General features: G+C 44.5%; 1 protein-coding gene across 2 annotated transcripts in view; it reads left to right on the top strand.

The window, feature by feature from the left end:
- The window catches only part of LOC120050946 (protein AF-10-like), a 94,131-nt gene that overhangs the window by 30,830 nt on the left and 39,646 nt on the right, over positions 1-23,655 (top strand). For both annotated transcript variants that reach the window (XM_038997489.1, XM_038997490.1), the window contains exons 4-8: positions 4,333-4,442; positions 4,527-4,630; positions 4,847-4,940; positions 21,395-21,490; positions 21,862-22,183. In XM_038997489.1, the coding sequence (XP_038853417.1) occupies positions 4,333-4,442; positions 4,527-4,630; positions 4,847-4,940; positions 21,395-21,490; positions 21,862-22,183 (726 nt within the window). The remainder of the gene's footprint in view (positions 1-4,332; positions 4,443-4,526; positions 4,631-4,846; positions 4,941-21,394; positions 21,491-21,861; positions 22,184-23,655) is intronic.

A 23,655-nucleotide genomic window follows, 5' to 3' on the forward strand; every position in this document is an offset into this window, starting at 1 on the left:
TCTACACCAGGTATTACCCCCAAGGGTACGCACAATGCCGTCGAGGGTACGCCAAATAAAAACTTGATTCATATTAAAATATATATATAATATTTCTGCTGTGTATTAAAAAAAAAAAAACTTCACATTTTCAAACAGTCCATTTATATTTACCAACGGGGGCTATACATTTGGGTGAGTTTTTCTCGCCTGAGTAGCCCCAAAAATAAAATTAAACCATCAAGTGTTCAGCGATATAACAACACATTGTCAAATACAGGTAGCCTCGTCAAATAATTAACATCCAATCACATTAAACGTTACTCTCTCGCGTAAGTTCCACTAACGTCCATATGTAGCCAAACGTAGCTGCTGCTCATGTTGGTATCTGTACTGATGGAGCAAAAGCCGTGACAGGGAGACATAGTGGAGTGGTAACGCGCGTGCAAGCAGTTGCTCCCGACGCCACTTGGGTACACTACAGCATCCACCAAGAGGCTCTTGCTGCCAAGGGAATGCCTGACAGCTTGAAATACGTTTTGGACACTACAGTAAAAATGGTTCGCATTGTTAAAGCAAGTTCCCTGAACTCATGTATTTTCTGCACTATGCAATGATATGGGCAGTGACCATGTAACGCTTTTACAACATACAGAAGTGCGCTGCTTATCAAGGGGCAAAGTATTGACATATTTTTTTAAATTGAGAGACGAGCTTAAAGTTTTCTTTACTGACCATCATTTTCACTTGTCTGACCGCTTGCATGATGACGAGTTTCTCAGACGACTGGCCTATTTGGGTGATGTTTTTTCTTGCCTGAATGATCTGAATCTAGGATTACAGAAACTTTCCGCAACTATATTCAATGTGCAGGACAAAATTTAGGTTATGATTTAAGAAGTTGGACAACACACAGGTCTTTCCATCATTGTAAGATTTTTTTGTGTGCAAATTAACTCAAGCACGGACAATGTCAAATGTGATATAGAGAAGCACCTGAGTGAGTTGGGTGTGCAATTACGCAGGTACTTTCCAAAATGGATGACACGAACAGCTGGATTCGTTATCCCTTTCATGCCCTGCCTCCAGTCCACTTACCGATATCTGAACAAGAGAGCCTCATCAAAATTGCAACATGCAGTTCTGTGAAAATTGAATTGAATCAGAAGCCACTGCCAGATTTCTGGATTGGGCTGCGCTCAGAGTATCCTGTCTTGGCAAATCGCGCTGTTAAGACACCGATGCCCTTTGCAACCACGTACCTATGTGAGAGTGGGTTCTCGGCCCTCACTAGCATAACTAAATACAGGCACAGACTGTGTGTGGAAAATTATTTAAGACTGAGACTCTCCAATACAACCCAACATTACAGAGTTATGTGCATGCTTTCAAGTACACCCTTCTCATTAACCTGTGGTGAGTTATTCACAATTTTCGATTTAACAAATAAGGTTTTATATGTAAGATGGGTAAATAAAGAGCAAGATTATAGATTATTATTATTTGTGCCCTGGTCCTATAGGAGCTCTTTGTCACTTCCCACGAACCGGGTTGTGACAAAAACTCACACTCATTCTTATGCTCAATAAATGTATTGTATAGTGTTTGTGTGGCAGGCTTACAATGATGGCAAAAAACTACATTTGAGAGTGCGCTGACCCTGGTGCTAGAGGGTGTACGCAGCTGGAGGTTGAATGTTTGAAGGGGTATGGAACTATAAAACGTTTGGGAACCACTGATCTACACAGAATACCCCATAGTAACAAAGCAAAAACAGGTTTGTAGAAATGTTTACACATTTATTAACATTTTGAAAACATAAATACCTTATTTACATAAGTATTCAGACCCTTTGCTATGGGACTCGAAATTGAGCTCAGGTGCATCCTGTTTCCAGTGATCATCCTTGAGATATTTCTACAACTTGATTGGAGTACACCTGTGGTATAATCAATTGATTGAATGATTTGGAAAGGCACACACCAGTCTATTTAAGGTCCCACAGTTGACAGTGCATGTCAGGGCAAAAACTACTCCGAGGCAGGATTGTGTCAAGGCACAGATCTGGGGAAGGGTACCAAAGAATGTCTGCAGCATTGAAGGTCCCTAAGAACACAGTGGCCTCTATCATTTTTAAATGGAAGAAGTTCTGAACCTAGAGCTGGCCGCCCAGCCAAACTGAGCAAACGGGGAGAAGGGCCTTGGTCAGGGAGGTGACCAAAGAATTCAATGGTCACTCGGACAGAGCTCTAGAGTTCCTCTGTGGAGATGGGAGAACCATCTCTGCAGCACTCCACCAATCAGGCCTTTATGGTAGAGTGGCTGGACGGAAGCCATTCCTCAGTATAAGGCATGTGACAGCCCGCTTGGAGTTTGCCAAAAGGCACCTAAAGACCATGAGAAACAAGATTATCTGGTCTGATGAAAGCAAGATTGTACTCTTTGCCCTGAATGCCAAACGTTATGTTTGGATGAAACCTGGCACCATCCCTATGGTGAAGCATGGTGGTGACAGCATCATGCTGTGGTGATGTTTTTCAGTGGCAGGGACTGGGAGACTAGTCAGGATCCAGGAAAAGATGAACGGAGCAAAGTACAGAGAGATCCTTGATGGAAACCTTCAGAGCGATCAGGATTTCAGACTGGGGGCGAAGGTTCACCTTCCAACAGGACAACGACCATAAGCACACAGCCAAGACAATGCAGGAGTGTTTTCTTGACAAAGTCTCCGAATGTCCTTGAGTGACCTGAAAATAGCTGTGCAGCAACGCTCCCCATCCAACCTGACAGAGCTTGAGAGGGTCTGCAGAGAAGAATGGGAGAAACTCCCCAAATACAGGTGTGTCAAGCTTGTAGCGTCATAACCAAGAAGACTCGAGGCTGTAATCACTACCAAAGGTGCTTCAACAAAGTACTGAATACTTATGTAAATGTGATATTTACGGTTTTATTTTTAATACATTTGCAAAAATTTATAGAAACTCATTTTTGCTTTGTCATTAAGGGGTATTGTGTGAAGATTGATGAGAGAAAAAAAACGAATGAATCCATTTTAGAATAAGACTCTAACGTAACAAAATGTGGACACATTGAAGAGATCTGAATTCTTTCCAAAGGCACTGAAGTGTAGTAGAATGAAATGGGTTTTTCAGTTTTTTCAAAGAAAGAAGTAACATATCTCATAATACTAATTTAAAATAAGATGTATTGTCACATACACTGGATAGGTGCAGTGAGATGTGTTGTTTTACATAGTCGGCCATAGTAGTATGGCACCCCTGGAACAAATTAGGGTTAAGTTTCTTGCTCCAGGGCAGGCACATTGACAGATTTTTCTCCTTGTCGGCTTGGGTATTCGAACCAGCGACCTTTCGGTTACTGGCCCACCGCTAGACTACCTGCCGCGTCCTCTACACTATATGCACTCAGCCATTCATTGAATTGTCCTTTTTGCAATCAGTGATTGAGTTATATTATTAGCCTAAATTATAACTATCCAATCTACTCATCACATTACGAATAGTAGGCTGTCTTGCATAATTCTACAAATGCGATGATGTATGGAATGCTTTTTTTTGGGAGGGGGGTGCTTCCCCAAATTTGAAACTCACCTGCTGTTTATGCATAGGCTAGTGATTCTGCTGTTCCTTACTGGTCTTGTTGAGGAAAAGTAAATGTGAACAGTTATTCTAACATCTTAAAGTGTGCAGTAAAGACACACCTCATTGAATCCTCCACTTCCATGTTCTGTTAATGTGAATTGCCATAATCTGAATGTTATTTATGTTATTCTGAGCACCGGGGGTGGATGCTCTAATCAGGTTACGCACCCAATGCATATGGGTCCGGTAAATTTCTCAAATGACCGGTAAATTAAAATTCTGCCGGTCAAATGTCCAGTGCCACAGTTTCATAACGGAAACCCTGGTGTGTCTGTGTGCACGCATGTGTCTATGGGGGGGCTCTGTGTTGTTTTATGGCCCTGTTTTATTGTCCTCTGCCAAATTCTTGGAAGGGCTTCAAAACAACAACATCACCCTGACACACTCTCCTCCCCCTTGTCCCCTGGGGAGGTCAAAGGCAGGTCAGGGGTTCAACTGTAAGTTGAAGCATGTTGTTGTTCCTGGAATAGAGGGAACAGAGAGAAAACAGAGGGAGGGAGAGAGGAAGGATTCACCACTATCTGACCTCTCATTCAACTGGCTCTTTCCTGCTCTAGTTACGCCTCTCCACACATGGATTGAAATTGAAGGGGATTTTGTGTATATCTGCCCTTTGGGCCCAAGTGGTGGGTGTTTTGAATAAGTTATGTGTGTCCTGAGGTTTACTCTCTGTGTGTGTGTGTGTGTGTAGGTTGGGCCCATGTGGTGTGTGCCCTTTACATCCCTGAAGTGGAGTTTGCTAACGTCTCCACCATGGAACCCATCGTACTGCAGTCTGTCCCCCATGATCGCTACAACAAGGTACACACACACACACACACTTCACTCTGTCCCTACATTTCTGAGTGTGTGACTGGATGTGTTTTCTCATGTGTGTGTGTGTAGACGTGTTATATCTGTGAGGACCAGGGCAGAGAGAGTAAAGCTGCCACCGGAGCCTGCATGACTTGCAACAAACATGGCTGCCGGCAAGCCTTCCACGTCACATGGTGAGCGAGCCCCTTTCAAATACCTACAGCTTTATTAACACCTGTTCACATTGTGAGCCACATTAAAATATCTAAAACTTTATTAACACAACAAAAAATACATCACTGTCTATCTGTTAACATAGTAAATACATCTCTCTCTGTCTTTAGTCTCTCCATGTTTTGACACATATCTCTAGCCCCTTCTTTCTCTTGACACTTCCTCTCTCTCCTCAGTGCCCAGTTTGCTGGGTTGTTGTGTGAGGAGCAGGGGTCGGATGCAGACAACGTCAAATACTGCGGCTACTGCAAGTACCATTACAGCAAACTGGTAAGATCTCTTTCTCCATCTTTCTCTCTTTTTCTCCCTCTTTCTTTCTTTCTCTCTCTCTTTCTCTACTATTTTTCCAAACTGTCTTACTGTGCTGGGGAGGAGGAATGCCTCACACCTCAGAAACCTGGAATCTAGTTTTGTTTGAATAGACCTCTCACATTCTTGCTTCCCTCTGTCTGAGCTTCGTGAAGGCCCACACTTCCCCAATACACACACACACACACACACACACACACACACACACACACACACACACACACACACACACACACACCTCTCATTTCTTGAATGACTTGGCACTCGCTCCTCTGCCAATTACAACTGCTGAAAGTGGAGCCATCCGTTAAACTCCACCCACTCTAGCTCCTCTCTCACTCTTTAATTTTTCTCTTCCTCCCTCCTTCCCTTCTCGCTCTCTCCCTCCCTCTTTCCCTTCTCACTCTCTCCCTCCCTCCTTCCCTTCTCTCTCTCTTCCTTCCTCCTTCCCTTCTCGCTCTTTTCCTCCCTCCTTCCCTTCTCGCTCTTTTCCTCCCTCCTTCCCTTCTCGCTCTCTCCCTCCCTCCTTCCCTTCTCACTCTCTCCCTCCCTCCTTCCCTTCTCGCTCTCTCCCTCCCTCCTTCCCTTCTCGCTCTCTCCCTCCCTCCTTCCCTTCTCGCTCTCTCCCTCCCTCCTTCCCTTCTCGCTCTCACTCTCCCTCCTTCCCTTCTCACTCTCCCTCCCTCCACTCAAACATCCATTCCTTCTCTCCTCTTTTGCCCCACTCCTCTCAAGCTTCTCTCTTTCCCCCTCTCCAGCCTTCTCTCCCACCACCCCCATCCCTCTCCCCCTCCATCAACCCCATCTAATCTCATTGACAAATCAGCAGTGCCTCCCAGGCCCTTTGTCCCCTTCACCCTCTACCCCCCTACCCCCTGTATGCTAAGCCCAGGCCGGGTGCAGCGGTTTGGGTTACAGCGGCAGGGCGTGGTCTCTAGGGTCTGGAGCTCCACTCTGACACTAGACCTCTGCACCGGACGACAGCCCCAGTCCACAGGGCTTCCTCTCTGGCTGGCTGGGGCTGGGAGAGTGGAAGGGGTGGAGGGTGAGGGGTACTGGGGTTAGGGTTACAAGTGGGTAAAGAGATGCTTACCAATTCACATTTGTACACACCACTCCACACAGACACACTATAAATGCTTTCACTCACACACCCATACACTCGCTCTCTCTTTCCCTCTCTTCTCTCCTTCTCAGAGCTCTTTGGAGCGAGAGCCCCGGCTGTGTCACAGATTTTGTGCTCCACCCCTACCATCCATCAAGGGGAAAAATACACACACACACACACAAAGTGGGGGTAGGATTCTGACTGAAGCATTGGGGTTTAAATGGGGGTGGGTAGCATTAGATAAAGCAATGGCTTTACATTATTTAGTGTCCTTTGTGCGCGCACACACACACACACACACACACACACACACACACACACACAGTGATGACATTTTATGATGTTAACAAATGCTTGTAGTTCTATTGATCCTGTGTAATGGCTTTGTATGGTGGGGTCTGATATAATTAGTCTGGTACAGAATAGAGGAGAAGAGAAACACATGAGAAGGAATCAATGACAGACAAGCCAATGTTGGTAGCAGAATGGATTTCACAAGACGCCACATGGGTTGATGAATGTCATGCTCGGAACATGTGACATTTACAGGTTTTATCTTGTCGTGACTAGTGACATTGTGATGTTTTTACATGAATAATCCTCTTTGTGGTCAATGGGGTCATAGATAATGATGTTCTCTTACAGTAGACAAAGGGCTCAACGTTTGTTTTCCTTCAATAGATTGGTGGTAAATCTAGTCAACTTGAAATAGTCTGCGGTTGGTATATTGTGCCTGGGAGATGTAGAGGAGGGGAAGGGTCCTTTCAGTGTGTGTACATTTTAGGGCTGGCACAATTACCTTATAACCGTGTAACCGACTGTTATGGATGAACACCGTCATGAAGATAAAATTAAATAACCGTAACAAGATGTTTTGGGTGGGGGGGGGGGGGGACTAACAACTGACTGAAGATGGGACGGCTGGGTATTCGTGCGGTTGAGTCTGTTTCTTTAGTAACATGGACTCTTAACAACGTGCTGAAACAAGCAAGGCGTTGTAGCGAATGAGTCTTCGGTTGCCTAGGCAACCCCCCCCCCCCCCTCCCTGCAGCAGCACACATATAAATATAATGAATAGAATGTGGTTTGAACCTCTAACCCTGGCAATTTCACTGGTAAACTCATGGCTACACTCGCAATGGCTGCCTAGTATTGTGATGCATTCATTTCCATGGTAATGTAGAATGTTCATTCAATGTATGTTAACTGATATCATATGGCTCATGCAATGTAGTGCTGTCCCAGACCCCCAAGAAATCTTGGTCGACCAAATGACTGGTCGAAATTTTAAAACGTGAGTTTTTCCATATATAGACACACCCTATGTGTTAATATTTGTTTTACTATATGTAGGCTACTGAGCTTATCTGATGCTTTAAGCACACTGTGATTAAATATTTAAGACACACAAATGACTCAAGAGGGAGCCAGAGAAAAACAAAACTCTTCCCAAACCACCGCCTCCCGCTGCTTCTGACCTTCGCAAATTGTGCCATTACGCTCCCGAGTTGCCAGTAATAGGCTACGCCTGGGGTCAGCAACCTTTTCCATTTGGAGTGCCAATTTATCTTTCCATTTTTACCGATCCGCCGTGCCAGTTATGATTTTCATATGCACATTTTTGTGGAACAGTTTCATTTATTTTATAATAAAGCCTTCGTAGCTCAAAATCATTGTCATCTGATTAATACAAATGTAAAAGTAACTTCTATTGCCAACTATGTAAAAATAGCCAACAAATAAAAACATTGCAGCCTGCGGGTAGAAAATATCCCGATAAAGCATGGCCTGTCTGCAAGGAACTTGAAACATTATATCAACTATCAACTTGGTCCAGTCTGAAGCTGGTGCTAACAAACTTGTAACATTGTATAACATAATCTGGACCCTCAGAGTTTCCAGCTCCAGTGAGCTCCGGGCAGACACAGCTGTAGGCTATTTGCGCAAGGGATAAGAAGTAATCAAGTAGGCCTATTTTATGACGTTCCACCGGATCAGAGCATGACATCTTTCTCCCTTTCACGAAAGGGAGAGGGCTTGAAAGATTTTTCAAATGGGCTACATTGAGGAACAATTGTCATTCTAAAAGTTTGTAAACACAGACCTTGTTACTTGCTGTTTGAGATGAAGAAAAAATGACTGCCATCATTGAGTTGAATGGGCACGCCCGTTTTCTTCATTTCATTTCTATGGCAGAAAATACAGTCAGGAGCAGATGAGAGGAGAAAACGCAAGTACATTTTATTTTATATTCTACCGGTTGTTACGGTGACCGCGGTCAATAACCGTCATTTAAAATTCCACGACTGTCGTAGCCCTAGAGCAGGAATGGCTGATCTTGATGAGGATGGGGGCAACAAACATATGAATGCATCGTGAGGGGCTCGTGGGTCTCTGTATACCCATACCCACACATGCAGTCAGTGCTGCCCTATCCCTATTAATTGTTTCGTTAGCCCCCCCCACCCTGCGTAGCCCCCCCCACCCTGCGAGCAAAACATTTTAGCAGCCTCCCTCTTGACAACGGAGAGAGATTTTTTACTTGTTGCTGTTTTAAAGCAAGTTTGCAGCAATTCTACACATTTTGGCATGGGGCAGAGAGAAGATTTTGCAGTTTTACAACAATTTCCTGCAATTCTACACATTTTGCCACAGGGTGAAGAGAAATGTTTGCAGTTTTTAATACGATATCTGAGTGAGAGTGACTAACAAAATAAATGGTGGCCCACAGGTCGGTAATTCAACCATGATTACTACAAGTTTAGATATGTTGTCGCTAGATTGATTTACCCATCTAAAAAATGTGAGTTGACATGGGCTGATAGTGACTAACATAAGAGAGAAACTGCCAAGAGTGTGCAAGCTGTCATCAAGGCAAAGGGTGACTACTTTGAAGAATCTCAAATAAATGTTTATTTGTTTAACACTTTTTTGGTTACTACATGATTCCATATGTGTTATTTCATAGTTTTGATGTATTCACTACTATTCTACGATGTAGAATATAGTAAAAATAAAGAAAAACCCTGGAATGAGTAGGTGTGTCCAAACTTTTGACTGGTACTGTATGTGTATATATCTCACTCTGATCTCACAGAGATGAGTGAGCGGATATTCTTAAGAAACGTGAAGTTCCTCTACCTTTTTAGTTAATTTATTCATAAGTAAAGCCTATATTTAGCTTGATTTATTTGGTCTTTATTTAGCTTAGGTCTTCTGTTCCTCTACCCTTTTAGTTTATTTATTCATTTATTTTGTATTTAGATTTTATTTATTTTGTCTATATTTAGCATGGGTCTACGTTAGTAACGTGTAGTTCCTCTATACCTTTAAGTGGGTGAGCATGCCCTGAGGTAGGGGTTCAGAGCCTTAGTGCTGGGATAAACCCTCTGACCAACGACACCACAAGGTAAGAAACACCCAACATATTTCTACCCAACATATTTCTACGTGACTGTGACGGACACAGCAACCATACGCCCTTTCTGAACAGATATATATATATACACACACACACACACACACACACACCCACATTATAGACAGAGGGAACAACACACAGCAAAGAATTAGAGACAGCTAAGGATAGAAATGCCCTAGCTAAGTTACTTGGCATGAGTGAGGTCATGTCCTTTGAATTGTTGTCAGGCACCAAGGATCTTGATCTCTAACCAACAACCAACACTTTATAAACCAGTCAGCGTTACCCTACCGACTACGCCACCACTGTGTGAGATAGAGCACCTTACACATGCATCCCTCCTCCCTTAGAGTTACCATGATCTAACATGACAGTGTAGGTGTAATCTATGTAGTGGAACCCTAGCTTTCACCTATCCAACCCTATTAGATCCCTCTTTTATTACTAGATGTAAATCAGTGAAGGGTGCACGGTTAAAGGTAGACCCAGTAATATTACAGCCTTGTACACAGTGGAGCGGCTTCCTGCTTACACACATGTTTGAGTCCAGGTGTATGAACAGGACCACAGTCATTGGCCATGCATCCTTTTCCATTATGACATCAGAGGAAGTCACCCACTCATCAATCTGTTTTTCTCACCCGATTGGTCTACTCCTGGTTGCTCCACCCCATTGGATAAAAGTCCTGTGTTCTTCTGATTGGATAACGTGCCAGTAGTCATGCTTTTTGTATTCAGTTGTAGTTCATTTTTTAAGTTACATTCTTTTTGTACTGCAAAAGAAAGTCATTGATTTTCTGAACTTGATCTTTTCGAGAGCTTGAGTTTTTAGCTAACATTCTCAATGATACCATGTAGTAAGTGAGGTCATGTAGCATGCTCCTGGGCTGCATGGTCAGTCAACTAGACTCATGAGTGAGACTATTACCAGTTTTTTGGGGTGACACTTTTTTGTAAAACAGTGATGAAATGTGTGTGTGTGTGTGTGCACATGCATGAAAAAAGCAGAGTTGGCACAGTTGTCTAGTTCCCCCAGTGTTTCCTTCTTTGCCCTGGCTTTTGTTACACAGCCTGATTTGCATTAGCAAGAGGTTCCATAACCCTCTATCCTTAACCCCCCCCCCCCCCCCCCCCCCCTCCACATTACAGATGTGTGTGCCTACCTATTTCCAAACCCCCCAGCTAAATAACAATGAGGGCTAAAAGCTTCTCCTTCCACCGGCCGCTCATATAGCCTGCAGGAAACACACACACACCAGCTGGTCAGAGAGCCTGCCGGAAACTGCACATGGGAATTCCTGCCGGGTTGGTGAGGATTATTTTCTCCCCCCGCCCTCTTCTTCCTCCATGTCTCCTGTTCCGATCAGGGGGGAGTCTCTCAGTGTGTAAAGTGATGTGGATATCAGAACGTGTGTGGACATTCAACCCTCTCAGCCTAACTCTGTCCATCAACTTCTACCGCTGGAATGTTATTGAGAAAGAACAAGGGAATCCATACAGGGCTCTACAGTGGGATCATTTTCTTGCATATCTGCCAAAATATTTTACTGTGTGACCTGAAGTTTTAATTTAGGAGCTCCAGTGCGTCTAGAAAAACATCACCCAGGTGATAATTGTTGCAATGATTACTGCAATGTACCGCAGCCCCTGAGCGCCATGGAAAAAACATCTTGTTACACCAAATAGTTTTTGTTACACACACACACACACACACACACACACACACACACACACACACACACACACACGTGTAGTTAGCTACAATGTGCTACCAGCCCCGACACACACTTGGAGATACAGGAAGTACTGGGAGATACAGGGAAGAGAAAGACAGGAGAAGAACAGAGGGATTGAGGAAGAGGGTTGGTGAAGAGAAAAGCGAATGATAGAGGGATGCTGGGGGGAGTGCCGATGGCTGTCATGGTGCTTCTGTGTGTCGGTAGCATGTTTGAATCTCAATGCCGTCTCACAGGATCACTGCATATTTTTACACCTGCAGGTTGTGTGTGTGTGCACGTGGACATGACTGCGGATGTGTGTGTGTGATCGAGGTGTTCGCTGAGAGTGTGCGGTGAGTGAGGGTGTGTGTACGTCTGTGCAGGGGTGCCACATTTCCTGCATTTTTACACAATCCAATATGTCTTCTCCATTTAGAACAAAAAGTAAGCAAAAATGCCCACAGTCATCAAGCTAGGTAAGAGATCATTATTAAATATGTTTAAGTGATTAATAAGACTAAACTAGATCAAAAGTAATTAAATAATAAATATTGTGTTGCACCTTTAACCAATTGCCTAGCTAATGAACTACTCTTGAAAAAATACAGACTTTTGATTGTCTTTATTAAGACATCTATATCACATTTCAGCCAGACCAACCAGCCAACCCGAGCCGCCTGCATGCACAACCCCCACCAGTCTAGTCAGTAACTAAACTCTCTCCCAACACAATTTCCTTCCCAGTTCACACCTTTAAAAAAAAATATTCCCAAAGGAAAAAGGTTTGGAAACAAAAACAAAACTTTAAAATCCCACATACACCTCAAATACACAGTTGATGTGGGAGGTTTACATACACAGAGGTTGTAGTCATTAAAACTCGTTTTTCAACCACTCTACAAATTTCTTGTTAACAAACTATGGCAAGTCCGTTAGGACATCTGTGCATGACACAAGTCATTTTTCCAACTACTGTTTACAGACAGATTATTTCATTTATAATTTACTGTATCACAATTCCAGTGGGTCAGAAGTTTACATACACTAAGTTGACTGTGCCTTTAAACAGCTTGGAAAATTCCAGAAAATTATGTCATGACTTTAGAAGCTTCTGATAGGCTAATTGACATAATTTGAGTCAATTGGAGGTGACCTGTGAATGTATTTCAAGGCCTACCTTCAAACTCAGTGCCTCTTTGCTTGACATCATGGGAAAATCAAAGGAAATCAGCCAAGACCTCAGAAAAAAACTTGTAGACCTCCACAAGTCTGGTTCATCCTTGAGAGCAATTTCCAAACGCCTGAAGGTGCCGCGTTCATCTGTACAAACAATAGTACACAAGTATAAACACCATGGGACCACGCAGCCATCACACCACTCAGGAAGGAGACGCGTTCTGTTTCCTAGAGATTAACGTACTTTGGTGCGAAAAGTGCAAATCAATCCCAGAACAACAGCAAAGGACCTTGTGAAGATGCTGGAGGAAACAGGTACAAAAGCATCTATATCCACAGTAAAAAAGGAGTGCTATATCGACATAACCTGAAAGTCCGCTCAGCAAGGAAGAAGCCACTGCTCCAAAACCGCCATAAAAAAGCCAGACTACGGGTTCCAACTGCACATGGGGACAAAGATAGTACTTTTTGGCCATAATGACCATCGTTATGTATGTTCCCAAACGTGAAGCACGGGAGTGGCAGCATCATGTTGTGGGGGTGCTTTGCTGCAGGAGGGACTGGTGCACTTCACAAAATAGATGGCATCATGAGGTAGGAAAATGGTGTGGATATATTGAAGCAACATCTGAAGACATCAGTCAGGAAGTTAAAGCTTGGTCGCAAATGGGTCTTCCAAAGGGATGACCCCAAGCATACTTCCAAAGTTGTGGCAAAATGGCTTAAGGACAACAAAATCCAGGTATTGGAGTGGGCAGAACTGAAAAAGCGTGTGCGAGCAAGGAGGCCGACAAACCTGACTCAGTTACACCAGCTCTGTCAGGAGGAATGGGCCAAAATTCACCCAACATATTGTGGGAATCTTGTGGAAGGCTACCTGAAACATTTGACCCAAGTTAAACAATTTAAAGGCAATGCTACCAAATACTAATTGAGTGTATGTAAACTTCTGACCCACTGGGAATGTGATTAAAGAAATAAAAGCTGAAATAAATAATTCTCTCTCATATTATTCAGACATTTCACATTCTTAAAATAAAGTCCTGATCTTAACTGACCTAACACAGGGATTTTTTACTATGATTAAATGTCAGGAATTGTGAAAAACTGAGTTTAAATGTATTTGGCTAAAGTGTAAACTTCCGACTTTCACTGTACATTAACACACAAACAGCAAATCCTCCATATAATTTTTCTCATAGGACTAATAGTACTGTAGAGCTCTTTTTACTTGCATACAACATAGCTGTGTCACCCCGTCCTGCTCTAGGGGTCCACCCCTCTGCAGCGCCCTGTTGAGGGGCGGCAGGTAGCATAGCAGGTAGGAGCTTTGGGCCAGTAACCGAAAGGTTGCTGGATCGAATCCCCGAGGGACAAGGTAAAAATGTGTCGTTCTGCCCCTCAGCAAGGCAGTTAACCCACTGTTCCCCGGGCGGTGATGACGTGGATGTCGACTTTAGGCACCTTTAGGCACCTCTCTGAAACATTCATTATTCAGGTGTGTTAGGTCAACAGCAGACCACCAGGGCCAGGACTGAGCAGCCTAGCAGCTTGGGATTGCCTAAATAGGTATCTCCCTTGACGTGGGCATGTTTTCAATACAGACTCCTTTAGTCATACTGTACTCCATATAACACATCCAGACCTTATGAAAGTTACCCAGGTTACCTTTAATCTGGTAATAAATAAAATCAAATGATACATAACTTGACATTGTGGGAGGATAACCAGCCTTACAATTTATGGCACTCCATTTCTTAGCTGCTATAAATGGTAGGTTACAAAGTTTCTTCTGATAAGTCACCAGTATCAACATTTCCAAGCAAACAAAAACAGGGAGAATCTGTAGACGTGCTGAGATAATATAACATATTATTTTCTAGAATTCAGCCAGCCTTCACGAGACCATATCATATGCAAATATGTCCCCTTGTGTTTTACACTTCTAGCAGAGGAATGACATTTCTGAGTAATGATATTCAGTTTCACTCGCTCATAGAACGTTCTATGGATGGTCTTAAACTGCATTAGTTTATTTCTGAGATGATATGAACATGACTGGGCATTCTAACATATCTGTATCTATTCATCATCGTCAGTAGCTTCTACCAGGTCTTCCTCACATATCAAATCAAAGTTAATTTGTCACGTGCGCCGAATACAACAGGTCTAGACCTTACAGTGAAATGCTTACTTACAGGCTCTAACCAATAGTGCAAAAACAATAGGTAAGTAAAGAAATAAAACAACAGTAAAAAGACAGGCTATCTACAGTAGGGAGGCTATAATAGTAGTGAGGCTACATACAGACACCGGTTAGTCAAGGCTGATTGAGGTAGTATGTACATGTAGATATGGTTAAAGTGACTGCATATATGATGAACAGAGAGTAGCAGTAGCGTAAAGAGGGGTTGGCGGGTGGTGGGTGGCGGGACACAATGCAGATAGCACGGTTAGCCAATGTGAGGGAGCACTGGTTGGTTGGGCTAATTACATTTACATTTACATTACATTTTAGTCATTTAGCAGACGCTCTTATCCAGAGCGACTTTTTTCCCACATACTGAGACAAGGATATCCCTACCGGCCAATCCCTCCCTAACCCGGACGACGCTATGCCAATTGTGCGTCGCCCCACGGACCTCCCGGTTGCGGCCGGCTGCGACAGAGCCTGGGCGTGAACCCAGAGACTCTGGTGGCGCAGCTAGCACTGCGATGCAGTGCCCTAGACCACTGCGCCACCCGGGGGAGACAATTAATTGACGTAGTATGTACATATGCACATGAATGTATAGTTAAAGTGACTATGCATATATGATAAACAGAGAGTAGCAGCAGCGTAAAAGAGTGGTTGGGAGGGAGGGGGCACACAATGCAAATAGTCTGGGTAGCCATTTGATTACCTGTTCAGGAGTCTTATGGCTTGGGGGTAAAAACTGTTGTGAAGTCTTTTTGTCCTAGTTTTACATGTTTTGTCATCGAGGGGAAAAAGCCTCTATCATCCCTTGATACAGTTTGGAAATCAACTTTGGAGGTTTGTCAGACTGCCTTAAAATAGCATCTGTCCAGTGTTTGCTGCACAGAGTGAATACAGTGTATCTGCAAAAATTCGCCTCACCTCTGTCACAGACTGGTCTTCCCTGGCTGCATGTCCCTGCTGAGACCCTTGTCACCATCTGATCCTCCTAAAATGAGGCATTACCTTGGTGTACATTTATATATTATATTATCCATGGATGGAATCAATGGTTCAATAATTGAAGTGACCGTTATTCCCAGATCCCAGACTGTAGATTTAACCTGCTGTCCTGTAGCTACTGTAGGTTTAACCTGCTGTCCTGTAGCTACTGTAGGTTTAACCTGCTGTCCTGTAGCTACTGTAGATTTAACCTGCTGTCCTGTAACTACTGTAGGTTTAACCTGCTGTCCTGTAGCTACTGTAGATTTAACCTGCTGTCCTGTAGCTACTGTAGGTTTAACCTGCTGTCCTGTAGCTACTGTAGGTTTAACCTGCTGTCCTGTAGCTACTGTAGATTTAACCTGCTGTCCTGTAGCTACTGTAGATTTAACCTGCTGTCCTGTAGCTACTGTAGATTTAACCTGCTGTCCTGTAGCTACTGTAGGTTTAACCTGCTGTCCTGTAGCTACTGTAGATTTAACCTGCTGTCCTGTAGCTACTGTAGGTTTAACCTGCTGTCCTGTAGCTACTGTAGATTTAACCTGCTGTCCTGTAGCTACTGTAGATTTAACCTGCTGTCCTGTAGCTACTGTAGATTTAACCTGCTGTCCTGTAGCTACTGTAGGTTTAACCTGCTGTCCTGTAGCTACTGTAAGTTTAACCTGCTGTCCTGTAGCTACTGTAGGTTTAACCTGCTGTCCTGTAGCTACTGTAGATTTAACCTGCTGTCCTGTAGCTACTGTAGGTTTAACCTGCTGTCCTGTAGCTACTGTAGATTTAACCTGCTGTCCTGTAGCTACTGTAGATTTAACCTGCTGTCCTGTAGATTTAACCTGCTGTCCTGTAGCTACTGTAGGTTTAACCTGCTGTCCTGTAGCTACTGTAGGTTTAACCTGCTGTCCTGTAGCTACTGTAGGTTTAACCTGCTGTCCTGTAGCTACTGTAGATTTAACCTGCTGTCCTGTAGCTACTGTAGATTTAACCTGCTGTCCTGTAGCTACTGTAGATTTAACCTGCTGTCCTGTAGCTACTGTAGATTTAACCTGCTGTCCTGTAGCTACTGTAGATTTAACCTGCTGTCCTGTAGCTACTGTAGATTTAACCTGCTGTCCTGTAGCTACTGTAGATTTAACCTGCTGTCCTGTAGATTTAACCTGCTGTCCTGTAGCTACTGTAGATTTAACCTGCTGTCCTGTAGCTACTGTAGATTTAACCTGCTGTCCTGTAGATTTAACCTGCTGTCCTGTAGCTACTGTAGGTTTAACCTGCTGTCCTGTAGCTACTGTAGATTTAACCTGCTGTCCTGTAGCTACTGTAGGTTTAACCTGCTGTCCTGTAGCTACTGTAGATTTAACCTGCTGTCCTGTAGATTTAACCTGCTGTCCTGTAGCTACTGTAGGTTTAACCTGCTGTCCTGTAGCTACTGTAGGTTTAACCTGCTGTCCTGTAGCTACTGTAGATTTAACCTGCTGTCCTGTAGCTACTGTAGATTTAACCTGCTGTCCTGTAGCTACTGTAGATTTAACCTGCTGTCCTGTAGCTACTGTAGATTTAACCTGCTGTCCTGTAGCTACTGTAGATTTAACCTGCTGTCCTGTAGCTACTGTAGATTTAACCTGCTGTCCTGTAGCTACTGTAGATTTAACCTGCTGTCCTGTAGCTACTGTAGATTTAACCTGCTGTCCTGTAGCTACTGTAGATTTAACCTGCTGTCCTGTAGCTACTGTAGGTTTAACCTGCTGTCCTGTAGCTACTGTAGGTTTAACCTGCTGTCCTGTAGCTACTGTAGATTTAACCTGCTGTCCTGTAGCTACTGTAGATTTAACCTGCTGTCCTGTAGCTACTGTAGGTTTAACCTGCTGTCCTGTAGCTACTGTAGGTTTAACCTGCTGTCCTGTAGCTACTGTAGATTTAACCTGCTGTCCTGTAGCTACTGTAGGTTTAACCTGCTGTCCTGTAGCTACTGTAGATTTAACCTGCTGTCCTGTAGATTTAACCTGCTGTAGGTTTAACCTGCTGTCCTGTAGCTACTGTAGATTTAACCTGCTGTCCTGTAGCTACTGTAGATTTAACCTGCTGTCCTGTAGCTACTGTAGGTTTAACCTGCTGTCCTGTAGCTACTGTAGGTTTAACCTGCTGTCCTGTAGCTACTGTAGGTTTAACCTGCTGTCCTGTAGCTACTGTAGATTTAACCTGCTGTCCTGTAGCTACTGTAGATTTAACCTGCTGTCCTGTAGCTACTGTAAGTTTAACCTGCTGTCCTGTAGCTACTGTAGATTTAACCTGCTGTCCTGTAGCTACTGTAGATTTAACCTGCTGTCCTGTAGCTACTGTAGATTTAACCTGCTGTCCTGTAGCTACTGTAGGTTACCCATCAACTCAAGATGGAACTTTGTATCATCCACTGATATTGTTAATATAGGCCTACTGCAAAATTCAGCTGAGCTCCGTAGACTGGTCTTCCCAGGCTGTCTGACGCTGCTGGGATCCCTGTCACCATCTGATCCTGCTAAGACATGAGCATAGTGCATAGTACTGGCTGCACTACAGGGCTACACTACAGGGCTACACTACAGGGCTGCACTACAGGGCTACACTACAGGGCTGCACTACAGGGCTGCACTACAGGGCTGCACTACAGGGCTGTACTACAGGGCTGCACTACAGGGCTGCACTACAGGGCTACACTACAGGGCTGCACTACAGGGCTGCACTACAGGGCTGCACTACAGGGCTACACTACAGGGCTGCACTACAGGGCTGCACTACAGGGCTGCACTACAGGGCTACACTACAGGGCTGCACTACAGGGCTGCACTACAGGGCTGTACTACAGGGCTGCACTACAGGGCTGCACTACAGGGCTACACTACAGTGCTGTACTACAGGGCTACACTACAGTGCTGTACTACAGGGCTACACTACAGGGCTACACTACAGGGCTGCACTACAGGGCTGCACTACAGGGCTGCACTACAGGGCTACACTACAGGGCTACACTACAGGGCTGTACTACAGGGCTGTACTACAGGGCTACACTACAGGGCTACACTACAGGGCTACACTACAGGGCTGCACTACAGGGCTGCACTACAGGGCTGTACTACAGGGCTGCACTACAGGGCTGCACTACAGGGCTGTACTACAGGGCTGTACTACAGGGCTGCACTACAGGGCTGCACTACAGGGCTACACTACAGGGCTGCACTACCTGAGGGTCCCCACAGAGATCATTGCGGCGCGGTCTGCATTTTTCTTGCTGAGGTGGGAGCTGGCAGTCACAGACAACTTTGGGATGAAAATATTTTTGTTGTCCCACAGATTATTTGTTAACAGTCCTCTTTCTGCTTTGTATGCATTAGCCTACCTATTGTATTTTTTTTTAAATGTGTTATTCACACACTTAAAATTCGCGGCTTCATCTTAAGTAGCCTACCTCTCCTAGTTGGGTGTGAGAATTCAATTGCGCCTAGGTATTTGTGGTCTCATTGAAACAGAGTAGGCTGCCTATATGGGCGGAGAATCAATTGGCAGTTAACTTGAATATTAAATTAACTTAAATATGATTAGACTATAGTTAACTAGTGTCTTTAAATAAATATTGATCATGGAAAGAAGTGATTCGAAGTGCAATCAAAAAATGTGATCATTGAAAAGGAAAAGGCACAACGCGCACATAACTTAGGCCACTATGGTGAGCGAGCGTTGCACCTTTTCATTTTCAATAAATATTGATTACCCATTTATTTGTCTCTGCCTGCAAATCATCCCCCTAAAATGTATTTAACCTTTAACTAGGCAAGTCAGTTAAGAACAAATTCTTATTTACAATGACGGCCAAACCCGGACGGCGCTGGGCCAATTGTGTGCCGCCCTATGGGACTCCCAATCACAGCCGGATGTGATGCAGCCTGGATTCGAACCAGGGACTGTAGTGACGCCTCTTGCACTGCGATGTAGTGCCTTGGACCGCTGCGCCACACGGGAGCCCTAAAAGGTTGGCTATATCCTACAGGACTTCGCAAAACGTAGCGTGGTCATCATTCTTTCTGCTTCCAGTTCAGCAGCCACACCTGTGAGATCAGGTGCATGTGTGGTCCCAATTAAATAGAGTAGGTTATAGCCTGTGTGAGAAGCATGGGACAGTTATCTTTCCAAGGAAATGTACTCCCTAAATAGTCCTATGATTAGTCTATAGTTTACTACATTGCCTAGAAATAGGCCTAACTAATGATCACCCATATTTCTCTCTGAAAATCTTCCCACTCTTAAATGGTAGGCTATTAAAATAGCTCAAAAGAAAGTGCAAGTCTCTCCAACTCTGCTCTCTTCAAACTACATCTAGCACATTGGCTGATATAGACCAGTATTACAATGTAAGGGACATGTGAGAATCTCAGGTAATCTAACCTATTTCTGAAATTATGTTTGCGCATTTGATATTGCCTGTAGGGCGCACAATTGCTGGAACCATGGCTGACAAGTGAGCTGCGTCACATACGCCTGAAATAACATTGCGGGACTGAGGTTGGATTTGGGAGCAGTTCTTACGGACAGAAAGCCAGCAGTTGCGGGCGGGGTGAAGACGTCGGTCCGCGCAGACCTCTACTGTGCACCATGACAGCAAAGCCTGTAACGTTAGAGCTGTTCATTACTGTCAGTGTGAAAAGTAGGGAATTAGCGAGGGAAACTGACAGAACAATAACGTTAAATTGCCATACTGACTAATAAAACTAACATTGCACTGAAAAAATGTTTTGATTCAGGACTAGTGAGATTGATGCAACAAGAATAGATTACGTTAACCAATTTTTGTCCAACTCTCTTTCGAACAGTAGATCAACTGGCAAAAGCTAGCCAAGATCATTTACTTCTGAAACGGGACAAAACAAAGGCTACAAAACATTTCCGTACAAACAACAGCTGTTAGCGATATGAAGTGGCTATTATTACTATCTATCTGACAGATAACTAGAGGCTAGCGCTGACCTGGCCCTGGTAGCTGCTAGTGTAGTTTATTCATTCACCTCAGTCGAGAGGGGATGAAACATTAGCTAACCTTACATATCCGTGACAATACTAACTCAGCACTGCTAATAAACACTCGTTTTTTTCTGTTAAGTTAAACGGCAGTTACCTTGCCAGCTACATGTCAACTAAATATTAGCCAGTCTCTGCTCTGCTTGGTTTTACAACTCGCTGAAAGACAGCAAAACATACACACTGAACTATGCTCAACTCACCGGTGCTGATCCAGCCAGCCTTCCAGAAGCCTTGCCTGTAACCGCCTGTCAGCCCGCTCTGAGGTGTCCGTGTGGTCCTAAAGGAGGCGTCCATATGGTCCTAAAGCACTCTGTTGCCGGTTTTTGTATCACATTGCAATGATAAAACTGGGGGGAACAAAAATGCAATTTCAGAATGGGGGGGGGGGGGCATGACCCCCGTCCCCAGTGAAAGTTGCGCCTCTGCGTGTGTGTGTGCATGTACCTACATGTACGTGTGCAACTGAGGGTGTAAATTGAGTTTTGAGGGGTTTAGGCCATGGATTGGGTAGAATCTCTCACTAGGAAGACAGAAAACCAAGTGTCTGCTAAATGGCAGATTTGAAACTCTCTTCTGTCTTAAGCACTTTGTGGTTATTTTATTTTCATTGTGGTAGAACCATCCTTTCAGCTCAGACCGGGGCTGGGAAGTAAAGATACATTTTCTCTTTCTCTCTTTCATAAGAGGTGTCCAACCCAAACACTCATATGTCTCATCCTCTACTTTCTTGCCCTTCCGTAATGCTTATCCCTCCCTTCTCTCTCTCCTCAGAAACACAAAGAGAGGGAGAGACACAAACCCAAACACAAGAAGATTCTAGAGCTTTCCCCCACCCTCGCTCCAACTCTCATGGTCACCTCAGACAAGGTGAGCCCACTCCTCCTTTCCGCCCTGCTTCTCCCTCTCTTTCTCTCTGTCTCTCCATCTCACTCTGTGGGTTTAATGTGAGGTGAACATTGACTAGCTCTGTTAGGCATTAGGGCTGGACTGACCTCTCTCATGCTCCACTTCTCCTCTCTCTCCTTTCCTTTCTTCTCCACTCCTCCTCTCCTTCTCCACTCCTCCTTTCCTCCCCACTCCACTTCTCCTCTCCTTTCCTCTCCACTCCTCTCTTCTCCTTCCCTCATCTCCTTCCCTCCCTCTCCTCTATACTCCTCCACTACACTACACTCCACTCTTCCTCTCCTCCCTCTCCAATCATCTTATTCTCTCTCCTCCTCTCCTCAACCATCTCCCAGAGCTACAGCAGCGGTGGTGGAGGAGGAGTCTCCTCTTTGCCCACCTCATCGCAGAAGCGATTGGATGACAGTGCCGCCCGTTTCACCACCGCCAACTTCCAGGAAGTGCCTGTGCACTCCGGGAGTACTAAGGATGCCCCCCCCACGGGGTCAGAGAGCAAACAAGGGTCTGAGGTCAAACAGGGCAAGAAGAGCATTAGTCATGGGATTGGTGTTCAGCGGGGACGCAAGTCCCTCACAACTGGGAAGCCCCTCCCCTCTGCTGTGGTCACTACAGCAACCTCCTCCACTGCCGCCTCCTCCACTGGAACCTTTCATCAAGGTGAGTTTGATACACTGTTTACGTCTGTACGTGTGTTTATGTGTTTGTGCGTGTGTTTATGTGTTTGTGCGTGTGTTCATGTGTTTGTGCGTGTGTTTGTGTGTGTGTTATGTGTTTGTACGTGTGTTTGTGTGTTTGTACGTGTGTTTGTGTGTTTGTGCGTGTGTTTGTGTGTTTGTGCTTGCGTGTGTTTATGTGTTTGTGCGTGTGTTTGTGTGTTTGTGCTTGCATGTGTTTGTCCGTGTGTTTGTGTGTTTGTGCATGTGTTTATGCGTGTGTTTGTGTGTTTGTGTGTGTTTATGTGTTTGTGCGTGTGTTTGTGCGTGTGTTTATGTGTTTGTGCGTGTGTTTGTGCGTGTGTTTGTGTTTGTGCGTGTGTCGTTTGTGAATGCCTGAGTCTGTGTGTGACAGTTGTTGGATGTTGTCCAGAGTGCCAGCAGTAGTGTATGACCATCTCCCTGGCTAGATCCTAGCTCCTGTAATCTCTGCCACACACAAACAACACACACAGAGACACTAGAGAGGGACGCTCAGACGCCATCAGTCTCCCTTGACCTCTGACCCCTTATGGCAGCGTGTATGTGTGTGTTTCAGCCTTGAGGGGGCAACTGGAGGTCTGACGTGTTGTAAGTTGCATCTAGTGGGAAACGGGTCTCCCAGTCCAACTAGAGACTGAGGAACAAGGAGATGACTATTAGAGATTCTCCCAGTCCAACTAGAGACTGAGGAACAAGGAGATGACTATTAGAGATTCTCCCAGTCCAACTAGAGACTGAGGAACAAGGAGATGACTATTAGAGATTCTCCCAGTCCAACTAGAGACTGAGGAACAAGGAGATGACTATTAGAGATTCTCCCAGTCCAACTAGAGACTGAGGAACAAGGAGATGACTATTAGAGATTCTCCCAGTCCAACTAGAGACTGAGGAACAAGGAGATGACTATTAGAGATTCTCCCAGTCCAACTAGAGACTGAGGAACAAGGAGATGACTATTAGAGATTCTCCCAGTCCAACTAGAGACCGAGGAACAAGGAGATGACTATTAGAGATTCTCCCAGTCCAACTAGAGACTGAGGAACAAGGAGATGACTATTAGAGATTCTCCCAGTCCAACTAGAGACTGAGGAACAAGGAGATGACTATTAGAGATTCTCCCAGTCCAACTAGAGACTGAGGAACAAGGAGATGACTATTAGAGATTCTCCCAGTCCAACTAGAGACCGAGGAACAAGGAGATGACTATTAGAGATTCTCCCAGTCCAACTAGAGACTGAGGAACAAGGAGATGACTATTAGAGATTCTCCCAGTCCAACTAGAGACTGAGGAACAAGGAGATGACTATTAGAGATTCTCCCAGTCCAACTAGAGACTGAGGAACAAGGAGATGACTATTAGAGATTCTCCCAGTCCAACTAGAGACTGAGGAACAAGGAGATGACTATTAGAGATTCTCCCAGTCCAACTAGAGA

This window comes from Salvelinus namaycush, chromosome 7 (assembly GCF_016432855.1).
Source record: "Salvelinus namaycush isolate Seneca chromosome 7, SaNama_1.0, whole genome shotgun sequence".
NCBI classification, from domain to species: domain Eukaryota; kingdom Metazoa; phylum Chordata; class Actinopteri; order Salmoniformes; family Salmonidae; genus Salvelinus; species Salvelinus namaycush.